At 42.0% G+C, this 12,410-nt stretch overlaps 1 protein-coding gene across 1 annotated transcript in view; it reads right to left on the bottom strand.

The window, feature by feature from the left end:
- me1 (malic enzyme 1, NADP(+)-dependent, cytosolic) overlaps nucleotides 1-12,410 on the bottom strand; it is a 118,120-nt gene that overhangs the window by 65,554 nt on the left and 40,156 nt on the right. The window contains exon 2 of the mRNA XM_056258514.1: nucleotides 5,280-5,413. Within this exon, the coding sequence (XP_056114489.1) occupies nucleotides 5,280-5,413 (134 nt within the window). The remainder of the gene's footprint in view (nucleotides 1-5,279; nucleotides 5,414-12,410) is intronic.

Here is a 12,410-nt window from a genome sequence, read left to right on the forward strand (position 1 = left end):
CACCCCTGAGGAGCTACATGGACGATGTGACAAGCATCCTGGAAATGGCTCCTTGTACTACCAGGCTCCTCAGGCGCTTTGATGAACTTCTCACATGGGCGAGAATGAAGGTCAAGGCCGGAAAAATCAAGAAGCCTGTCAATAAGGAAAGGCACAGTGCAAGTCCAGGACAGCTTCGTCGCAGGAGGGTAGCCCATTTCACGGCAGGAAGAAAAACCACTGTGAAGCCTGGGGAGGCTGTACACAGCAGACTTGTCAGACAGGCAGATGGGAAAGATAACCAAACATCAACTCGCAGAAGGTCTGGCAAAGATTGAGCAAAGTCCCGGGAAGCACAAGGTGTGGTGCTATCAGCACATCCTGTGCCAACGCATCCAGTGGCCCCTTAAGGTCTGCGAAATCGCTTCATCACATGTCAGCAGAATGGATAGCCTAGCCAACAACTACATCTGCAAGTGGCTAGGCTTGCCCTGATGCTTTTCAGACGCAGGTCTCTTCGGTCGGAACGTGCTCGAGCTCCCTTTCAAATCCATCAGCCTAGGATATAGGCAGGAAAAGGCTCGCCTTGTGCTGGAACTAAAGAACTCAGCAGACCCGCTCATAAGGAGTGCGAATGTCCCCATCCGTACAGGCCGCAAATGGAAGGCGCAAGCCGAGGTGGAGCACGCCATCGCCAGTCTGCAACACAGAGAAGTGATGGGGGCGGTCCAGACCAGTCGTGCTGGGCTGGGCTGGGGAGCAGCGCAGCAATTCTGGTCCAAAGCCACCAAGAGACAGCAGAAGACCATGGTGGTGGATGAAATCACCAGACTGGAGAAGGAGCGCATCCATCTGAAGGCAATATCCCAGGGCACGCAAGGAGCCTGGACGGGATGAGATGCTACCATCAACAGGTGTATTACCTGGGCGGATATCTGGAGGACGCCTCAATCCAGGCTCAGTTTCCTGTTAAGGGCGACCTACGACACCCTTCCATGCCCTAGGAACCTCACACTGTGGTATGGTGATGAAGTGGGCTGTCATCTGTGCGGGAGCGCCAAGGCAAGTCTCTGACACACTTTGTCAGGATGCAATCCTGACGAAACTGGCCGAGATCCTGGAGGGCGGTAGGGTGGCAGCAAACCAGTCACCGGCAACAGAAGAGCATGCCCTGACAGGATTTGTAAAGCCTGGCGGTATACACCTATTGCCTGCTCAGAAGAAGAGCAGCATGCTCGCACCTGGTAAAGAGTGGCAGATGCTGGCAGACCATAGGAAACAGCTGGTCTTTCCAAGAGAGATCATGACTACCACTCTCCGACCAGACATAGTCATGTGGTCCACAGTGGCGAAGCGAGCCCTCCTCATCGAGCTAACCATTCCTGGGAGGAGAATATGGCAGCAGCCCATGAAAGGAAGCATCAGAAGTACGCCGAGTTAGCAGCGGAGTGCAAAGATGCTGGCTGTTCACCCGGTGGAGATCGGCTGTCGAGGCTTCGTGGGCAAAGCAGCAGTCCAGCTGCTACATGGAGTGGGCGTAACAGGCTCAAGGCTAAGGAAAGCCATGGGGGTGCTGGGAGAGGAAGCAGAGAAAGGGAGCTACTGGCTTTGGTTGAGGAGGAAAGAAATGGGGTGGGGATCATCACCCCAGTGAAGGCAGCTGCAGGGGGTGGCGGGGAGACGTCCCCAGCATGCCACCGGCCCCCCCGCCTGGAGATGTACTGGTCGTGGGGGCAAAACATCTATGAACGGCGGTGTCCAGCTGATGACCCTGCAGCTGTCCCAACGGCACCGGAGGAGGTGCGTCAGGCTTGAAAGCCAGAGCAGGTAATGCCACCTCACCTGTACAACAAACTGAGAAAAACTGTTTCTCCAAAACTTGTGAAATTACTTTATGAAAATAATTGCTAATGTTTAGAACCACACAACAATAATGCGCAAAGAGCTTTTATTTGCTAAATTATTTAAATGCCAAATTATATTTATAATCTATATGCTATTAATATATATTTCAAGTCTTAGGCCCTGTCCCAAATGGCACACTTCATATGCACTTTCGGTTTTGTGGACTTACAATGGCTGCTCTGTTAAGTCCATGAGTAGAGTGTCCCATTTGTCATTGCAGGTTTCAGAAGGATCCTCGCGAGCGTCCCCTTTGCGGTCGATATGCGCCCTCAATGCACACTTTTGCCAAGCCCGCACTGAAGCGAGCTCCGCCGCAGACCTCTTCCCGTCAGTCAAAGCGGCGTTACGTCACAAAAGTGACTCGTAGGAAGACCGTGAGTGTCAGTGGCGGCTGCTGGTCTTTCAAAGAGGGGAAGCTCATTTTTTGGGGGAAAAAATAGTAGTAGTGGTTACTATCCTTTTACTACATCTATCACCGTACAACTAAGGTTACTGTGGTAAAAGCTAGGGGTGTGCACGATTCGATCTGTAATTATTATTAGAAAAATAAAATACTATTCGAATTTTGCTACGTTGCTTTGCTGGCCGTAAATGCTGTGAATCCATGATAAATCCCAAGCACTAACAGTTATAATTAAATGCACTGGGTGGCGCTGTGGAGTGTGTTAAGTTATGTGTATTTGATCACATAATGTTGTCGTCTGCCTCGCGAAGTTTGGAATTACTTGAAAATGATCTTACTAAATGGAATTACTTTTGATCAAATTAATTAATCTGAGTTATAATATCATCACCACAATGAGAAATCACATGAAATCCAAACAGTCGAATGAGGAAAGGCAGCTGACCAACGCTGCATCACGACTGCAGGTAAGCGCAGCTGGACCCCGTGTGATCTGAGATGATAACTTATCTAATAGCAAAATGATTTTGAGACATATACTTCCTTTAAGTTTCATTGAGGGAGACCGGTTTAAGAACAGAAAGCGCAAAGTGCTGTTAGAAACTTAGAACACCGTTATCTTTGTGTCTCTGAAACGTCTGTCAGCAAAGCGCCTTTTCTCACTCGAGCATAAATTGCTGGCGGCGCCCCTACATGTTGATATTATTGTTTTTCTCAATATAAACGTGAAACAATATAAACACGATAATCATATGCTGACTCGAGTGTGTGTGTACGTTCTGTACAGTATCTGGCGCAATCTGCTTTATTAGGCGGTTTTTTTCCGTTCACGCTGCTTGAGCATGCTTTTATTAATGCTTTTGTTTTTTATATTTTTTGTTTACACATAGGCCTACTGTTTAATGTTTTCAACTAAAAGAAAACTTTAACATATATTGTAAGCTTGTTGTGTATATTGCCTAATTGTAAGCTTGTTCAGAAATGGTGACAAAAACGTAAAAAAAATTCAACTTAAAAAATAACGTCTTTTTCGTTAAACGTCATTTAAATAAACGAATATTCGAATATTCGATTTTTATGAGCCCGAATATTCGAATGCAATATTTTTTAAAAATGCCCATCCTTAGTAAAAGCATGGTAAGTGTTGTGGTTACAGTGCATTTACAACATATGAAACATTAAAACTACCAATAATGTGGTAAAAGCATCCAAGTTTTGTGATTACTGTCCTTTACTACACGCTACACGGTGTATAGTAAAGGACAGTAATCACAAAACTTACCATGCTTGTAGTAAAGGACAGTAATCACAAAACTTACCATGCCTTTTTGTTAAACTGAAACAAGGAATGTGGTGTATAATTGTGTGAAATGTATGATGAAAATTGGCTAGCAATTTCTCCAAGCAAATACCAAGAAATAGGTTGCAGCAGTTCGTCTTTCGACTACACTTTCAAAATCCGCGATGGGACTGACTGAATGTCAGCGACTGTTTATTGTACAAAATCGCTGTCAATCAAAAGGGGATGCAGTCCTCCAATCATCACGCAGAAGCCCGGAGTCCAGGCCAGCCCACTCCTCCATTCACCCCCAGAGACGCTGAGCGTCCGTGGGCAGGACATAATCGCAGCATTTATCCAATGACCGTCTAGTTTCGAAGCACTGAAAAAAACTGTTCAAAGCAGCCCCATTGAAGTCAATGGATGCTCGGCTTCAACGGGAAAATGCACTGTGACGCTACGGGAATGTATGAGAAGGAAATCGAGCTATGAGAAGGAAATATAGCCGACCTGCTATATGTAGCTGATTCTGAACTACGTAACTCATCTTCGAGAAGAACGTGTTCTAACGCATTTTTAGTCAATAAAATGTTAACACAATAGTACATATTTGACCATTAATTTTTTGACATTATAGGGGAAGCCGAGCTTCCCTTGCAGTCTTAAAGAAATCCCCACTGGTGAGTGTTTAGGGTGCCATTTGGGACAGGGCCTTAAAATTGTCCACACTGTGTGACAATAATCAAACAAATGAAACTATTTGCAATATGTGATGAATTAGTTCCTCTGTTCCTTCCATCTTGCTGTATGTTGTGGAATGTTTAGTCACTATCGCTCCTCAGTCATGTTGACAGTCTGAACCCAGCATTAAACCCATTAAACACTGGTTATGGCAGAGACTTGTTTCAGAGGCCTGTGCTGCACTTTGTCAGAAGATTGTGAAAAATTGTTGTGTAGTCTCCCTGCATAATCCAAGCAAATGCATGTTTTTACTCTCTTTTGGTTTTACTTTGACTTTTTTTTTTTTTTTGACCAAACACTCTTCAAATATTTTGTTAAAAATGTTGGCAGGCTGCCCGTCCCTATACAAAATTCAGGCAGCAAAACATCAAAATAACTTTGATAGTCTGGGAAAGACTCCCTCATTGCTCAAGCAGTCAGTAATATGCATGCCGAGGTCAGGGTCATTAGTCTGAAAGCGACCGATCCAGAAATAAACCTTGTCCTCTGTCTGCGAGGACAAACCAAAGACTGTAACGTGACTAGTAGCCTTGAGATATGACGGAAACATCATTTCCAAAAAAGTGAGGCATGCAAAACATGGGTTGCAAAACAGATCCCCTGCAGGGACTAATGAATTCTGGGAAAATGTAAACTAACATGATACTTAAAAACCTATTGATGTTATTTTGATGACACTTTGATGATGCTTTTTATGTCTTGTCAGCTCTTGATGTCTCTTTGCTTTGCAGTTCAGAAAAATGGGGAAAGCAAAAAAGAGAAGAAAATGATAATAATTCTTGCTGTAACAAAGGATCTACTTATATTGTGCAAATGGCGGCAACAACACTATAATGTTTCTACATAACACTATTTCTGTGATCTGATGGTGTGAAATTTAGTCACAGAAAACAACTCATTGATTTGAGAGAGTAATTCTAATGAAGCAGGACTGAGAGAAACAGGATAGACGTCACTACACCATTTCCTCACCTGTCCAAGTCATCCTTTTTCAGCTCGTAGTTTCTGAGGACCCGCAAAACTTGTACATCCTGGCTGAGGAAGCAGGGAGGCAACAGGCCATGAATGCCCAGCTGCAAGCGCTCTTCCAGGGAGAAGGCCATCCCCTGCAGAGAGGACACAGAACAGTCAACTATTAACAATTATTACAGGAGTTACTGAGCATTGAGAACTGATGTGAACTGCTAAGTTTAAAATAAAAGAGAACTGACATTTGCAACCTCCATAATGTGCCTTTTTTTTGGAGTGAAACAGGGTATATACTGTATGTATATGTGTGTATACACACACGCACACGCACGCACACACACACACACACACACACACACACACACACACACACACACACACACACACACACACACACACAAGTGTATTTAACAGATATTAAAAGTCCTCAGATTTTCCTTAATTAGACTTGTCTTAATTACACATGCCATGGAAATATGTAAAGTCTCTACAAGGGCTACTATAGTAATAAGAAACATATGTACTTTGCATTCATTTAAATAATTAATCTTTACCCAGCTAAGCTTTAGCAGCTGTATTATTAAAAGACTGTTTGGAAAAGCTTAAATAAATCCCCCTATTCCCCTTGCGTGTGTCTCAGATGACTTAAAAGGCCTTTTGACGCTGTTGTCAAGAGTTCTCAGTTCCAGTCTCACTGTTTGTTATGGTGGGGAGTCTGTAATGCAAGAAAAGCCTAAGAAAGGTCACAGGGGTCACGGTTGGATCACATCTCAGTGTGATGTACAGCTAAAAGGGCAAGACTGCTGCTTTGCTGCTGCGACCCCTCGACATTTACCCTGACCTCTACAATATAAATGCTACAGCCAAGGGGCCCTGAGTTCATATTACCAGACTCTACATGAATATCTGTCAAGACCAAAAGCTGTGGCATTTGAAGCTAGCCTGTCTTTTCCTTAATGACAGACTTGCATCATCATTGCCGCGCCTCTGGCTGCTCCTTCAGAGGAACCACTAAGGAAGGCCAAAAACCCTGAAAGGCTGTGCTAGATCTGCCTTTTAAACAAGTATATGCAAGCTTGGCTTTTCAACCCTTTTTCATCTGGTTATGTTAAGTGGTATGTTTGTAAAAATGATTTTGACCTTGTAAACAAAGACTACTTTGCGCACGTGCAATAAGATGTGGTGTTATTGACGCAATTGAGACCCAGAGGAACTCGCCATGTAAAAATTCTGAGGATTTTGCTGCTGCTTCATGAGATGTAAATCAAATGCAATATTACTGAATTATCTGCAATGTAATTTAAATAAGTGTGATCAGTCTATGTGGAAACTTATGAAAGTTTGATCTAAACCATAAAAGCAGACAGACGAAAATATATTAATGCATATAGTATATAAGTAGATACATTTCAATATGCATATTTAAAAATATATATTTAAATAAATATAAACATTAATATACGTATAAAGTATGTTAATATATAATTAAATAGTTTTGTTTTACTATTTATTGAAACGTAAAAATCCTCAAACTTCCTCGGACAAAACTCCTTTGTGACAGGACAGCTAGACATACAATAGCATGTAACAGCACTTTTTGGCTTCTAAAAAGATTCTGTGGCAAAAATACAGACTTATTACTCAGAAGCAATGGATTTTGTAGCTTCTATCGCTACATCGTCTATCGTCATCTTCTGAAGCTAACTGTCCAGTGCGCCACTGATGGTCTGTATTTAAGAGCCTAGAAAAGTCACCGCCATCTTGCCAGGTCTGAATTGCAACCCTTGTGATTAAAAATGGACATTCTATTTTCTCTATTCTGGTTTATGCAAGACTATCCCTAGACACTTAAGATTACATATCCAAGACGACTTTGATGCAAATAAGCATTTCATTGACCTTTAATGACACATGCAAATGGCCAAAAGTGCTTGCTATTCTTGTAACTAGCGATTTGAGAAGACTGGAGATGACTCGAAAGAAACAGCAACGATTCTCAATAAGAACAGCTCTACCTAATCAAATATAATTACTCAAACAGCTCTACAAGCACTGAATGGTTCCTTGTGTCATATGTGTAATGGAGACAGCGGTGGAACCGGGCCCAAGCGGCAAATTAACGTTTCTGACAATGGAGCTGCAGGTGGAACTCTGGAGGGCACGTCCACAGGCCCCAGGACTGGCATTCTGATCGTGGCCATGGATGGCTGGACTGGGGAAAGTGGTCTGTTTGATGGCACGCATGGATGGCAAGATTAGAGCAATGAGTCCCGGAGCTCCTGGAGAGGCTGGCGTGGGAACTGGTGAGGTACTTGGCGCTGGTTAAGAGCGACTCTGCTTTGACGCCAAGTGAAGTGCGAGACTTACACAACAGTATAGCGCTCTGCTATCTAGATAAAAAGGGTTGCAAAATATTTATTTAGTTAAATCACAGTTTTTGCGATTTGATAATCGCACCTAGCCATATTGCGATTTTAATTGTATTTTGATTAATCGTGCAACCCTATAAACCTTTATGATTTTTCTTCTGTGGAACACAAAATAAGATATTTTGAAAAGTCAATGGCATCCAAACAACACAGGAATATCACACCATCTTCTTTTGTAGAGAATTTCACAGAATAAATAAAATCATTCAACTTTGGAACAACACGATGATCAGTAAATGATGAACTAAACCTATATCAGAGCCCCAGCCATGTTTATTGGCTTCAGGTTGTTACAGGTTTGCTTTTTGTAGCAATAAAGGGACAAGCAGGGCAGGAATGTGTGAACGCTTCCACATGCGCAACAACCACATTAAAGACGCCAATGTGTTGTGTGCCAACGTGTGTTATGCCCACACAAGCTCAAGCAAGGAGAGCTGCTGTGCATGCCAACCTGTAATCTCACGATCAATGCCACCACCCCTCTATTTTGGCCATGACAAGTACCACCCCAAACACACAGCACTAAGTACTTTGTGGCAAACATTAAAGCCTTGCTTTTGACTGATAAAAGCCAGTCTACGGCTTTCAAAAGCTCTTCAAGACTTCAAGCAACGTTGAAGAAGAACGCGGGGATTCCAATTCAAACAACTCAATCTGAATCCTGAAATTCCCAGTACTTGTACGTGGAAAAAAGTTGCAGCTGCTTCATGGAGTGCCAAAAAAGCACCAAGGAGAAAAAAAAGGCAGAAAAGCAAAGCAAAGCTGTTCTTCAATGGAACTTTACAGTGGGAGTGATGTTTCTTGATCCTGTAATGGAGAATGCATGAGAGTCCATGAAGCACAAAAGTGTCAGTGGCGCTACAATGATGAAGTATTGTATTTTGTGATCCCACTGATGTGAAAAGTTTGAGTTGAGCCATTGCATAACCTCAATCGAAATGTGACTTTTCTTATCGTACATTCAGGACTGACTTAATGTTCTTGGAGTGAGACCAAAGCACAGCTAATGGGTGTTTCTTCAACTTTGGCTACTTGTTTGGTTGGTTTCTATTTTATGAAAACAGATTAAAATATTGAAATATTAAAAAAATATTAAAATGTAACAGAAATGCAATTATATACTGTATATGTAACTATGTAACTGTGGTGGGAATTTGCATTACTTAAAAACAAACTGTTGGATATTGTTAGAGGACATATTAATGTCTGATAATGTGTATGATAAACAAGCTTGTGAAAAGCATGTTTTAAGATAATTTTCGAAAATTCCACAGGGCCAAAAGTCCCTATAGTTGAAGAAACGCCCAACTATGCATCATATCTACACACACACATATACAGTAGACCAATATTCACACACCAAACATAACTCCAAATCTTGATCCAAACGGAAATCATGGTGTGAAGCAGGGTTCACTACTTGGCTCATTTCAGATTCTCAAAATGAGAAAGGGACGTGAGAAAGGAAATCGTCCATGTCAGTCTAATATACACACTGGCTCTATTTCTGAGAAAGAGATCAGAGGCCGAGTTTTTGTTCTGATTGTGCTTCTCACATTTCTCTTATGTCCAAGTGGCGACCTTCATCTACTGTAAGTGAAAAGACTAAAAAGAGAATGCTTTGACCTAATGCAATAGACATGCTAGTGATCAGACAGAGGCAAGAGTACCAAGCATACATGGCCACCCAGTTGGCTGCTTGATGGTGCAACCAAAATAAAGGGGGGGGAAATATATTTTTTACATGGTTCCAGCAAAAGCTGTCACAGGGTACAGACATGTCACAGACCTTTCCAGCTGACCAAATAGGGAATAAATGAACTCATGCTATTCTCATAAACACCCTTGTTGCTAAAATAGCTGTATTAATACCACATGCATCTTCCCACGCTCTTAATTCAGTCCATAAGCATGCCATTTCAGAGCAGTGAAAAGAGCCAAGGAGGATGACCAATTGACCATATAAAGTGACTTGTAGACAAGCAAAAAGCCACGGGTGGAAATAGTGTGGATGTTGTATTGACCTAAAGCATATCAGATTGGGTGGAGTGGTACAGCTAATAAGTCTGAATGTTTGCTGGTTCGATATCCTCAAGAAGCAAGCATAAGACATCAATATTGCTTATGAAAAGTTAAAGGGATAGTTCAGCCAAAAATTTTAATCTTGTAATCATTTTCTCTCTCTCATGTTGTTCCAAACCTGCATGACTGACTTTCTTCTGCAGAACACAAAAGACATTTCAACTGTTTTTGCCCATACAATAAGGGTCAATGAGGTTCAAAACAACATTGAGCCTATTGACTTTCATTGAATGGACAAAAAATATGACATTTTTCTAAATATATTTTTCTGTTCCACAGAAGAAAGAAACTGCAGTTTTGAGGATGACATAATTTTCAGAATTGTCATATGTGGATGAACAATCCATTTAATGCCTCTGATCTATGATGACATTGCATGAGACTCGGCTCTGGTTTGTGTAAAAAAATCTATAAAAGCATCACTTAAATGGCAAGAAGACAAAAAGCAAGAAGCAAATAATCTCAAATGCAGAAAGACAATCACACGTGTGAACCTTTAGGAAAGTGCAATAAGCAAGATCCACATGTGCATCATTAATTTGTGAGATGACTCCAAATGCCAAAAATATGTACTTGAACAGTGAGCAATAATAAAGATAAAGTACTGAAATTAGAGTTCTTCAGCATCTGGAGGCGAGTGTGACTCACATGCACAAACAAAAGCGAAGACTGCATCAACAAACATCAATGTGATACATCTCCAAAACATCAGCAAAATAAAGCAAAAGTGCAGAAATTCCCCTCCATCAATAATACAATGTCTGGCTATGAGTCAGCACTGTGTTTTATGAATTGTGGACTTTTTATAGTGGTAAGCAAACTATGGTACCAGAATGATGACTAAGATTCTTGACTTTCCTGCTTGATAATTTCCACAGAGATTGGTCTGTTTACACACAACACTCTGCTGAAAGCTCAATGACAAAACCATCAATATGTGATCTAACACACACTCACATAATCACTTCTCCACTTATCTCTCAACACCAACTAAGAGGAAAGGAAAATGGATTTTTGATTTTAAGGCTGTCCTATATGTTCCAAAATTAAACGGTGATGAAAAATTGTGATCTTTAAAGAGTAATACATCAAGTTCAGGTAATTCTCTTGTTGGGCTTTTTTTATAACAAGTAACTATATTTCAATCAGGGCCATAAATATACAAAATAAATGTTGTCTGATGATATTCCAGTGGAAAGGTATACATTCTTCCACCTGATTGCTTCTTCTATACCATGTTTGTTTTTACAAACTTTTGGAAGGCACAAATCTCCAATAATCCCCTTGTGGGGATCCCCAGAAATATAAAATCAGCTATATTTACCATGTACAAAGACTCATTTATATTGTGATAAATAAAAGAATATTATAATATGTGTAAAACATTATCTGAAAATATTTACTTTTATTAAGTTGGCACTGTATATTTTTTCCACCCACCAATTAGAAAGCAAAATGAAACATAATTGTCACGGAACGCGCAATTACGCCTCCCTCTGGTCTCATCCGCTCCACCTCCCCGGAATTTTAGAACTGCACTTCCCATCTGTCCCTCTGATTATTATCAATCTCCATCCCTGCCTGGTTTATCTGATCATCCTCCTCTCGTCACCTGTTCATCATTATCTCCCCTTTATCTGGACTATCCCTTTCATTGTTAGTTTGCGAAGTCTTGTTTTGCCCCGCAGACATTACCAAGCGTCTCTCGCCATCTCCCGTTATTTTCTGTTCCTTAGATCTTTGCCTGGACTCTGGACTCTGTGAACCTTTGCTGCCTGCCTCGACCTTCGCCTGTGTTTCGTTTCGAGTACTGGATTGTCCCTTTATCTGAGCCTGTTTCAGTTCATGTCTGCTTATCTCTGCTTTATTGCATGTGTGAATAAATTACTGCAAATGGATCTAAACGCCTCTGACTCACCATTACAGAAGACTTCGCCACCACCAGATCCAGCAGATTTTCTCCGCCTTGCCCAGGAGGTTTCTTCGCAAGCATCAGAGTTGGCTGCACATCGCCAGCAGCTGGTTAAACTGACTAATCTCACGGAGGAACTGGTGAAATCGATGCACGCTCTCACCCCAGCGATCACGGCCGCTAATCAGGCTCCTGCACCCGCTGCACCTGCTCCTTCACAGCCAGTTGTGAGTACCTCTTCCAGTAATCCCAAGATGTCACTCCCCGAAAAATTCAATGGATCACCCATCCTTTGTAAGGGTTTTCTGATGCAGTGTGAGATTTATTTTAAACAGTCACGGGAACACACCACCGACGACAGCCGTATCTTTTTTGTGTGTTCACTCCTCACTGGAAAAGCGCTGGAATGGGCAACGGCGATGTGGTCAGGAGGTCAGCTTTCTACTATCTCTTATGATATGTTTGTTACTCACTTCAGAGAGGTGTTTGAACACCCGGCAGATGGAAAGGATCCGGGGGAGCTTCTTCTTTCGTTACGCCAGGGAAGTTCCACAGCGGCTGATTACACCCTCACATTTCGGACGCTCGCAGCACAAACGGGCTGGGCAGAGGAACCGCTCAAGCTTTTATACCGAAAGGGTCTCATCTCGGAACTTCAGGGAGAGCTAGCCTGCCGCGATGATGGAAAGACTTTAAATCAGATCATGGATC

This window comes from Rhinichthys klamathensis, unplaced genomic scaffold, assembly GCF_029890125.1.
Source record: "Rhinichthys klamathensis goyatoka isolate OS25496 unplaced genomic scaffold, OSU_Roscu_1.1 h1tg000152l_1, whole genome shotgun sequence".
Lineage (NCBI taxonomy): Eukaryota > Metazoa > Chordata > Actinopteri > Cypriniformes > Leuciscidae > Rhinichthys > Rhinichthys klamathensis.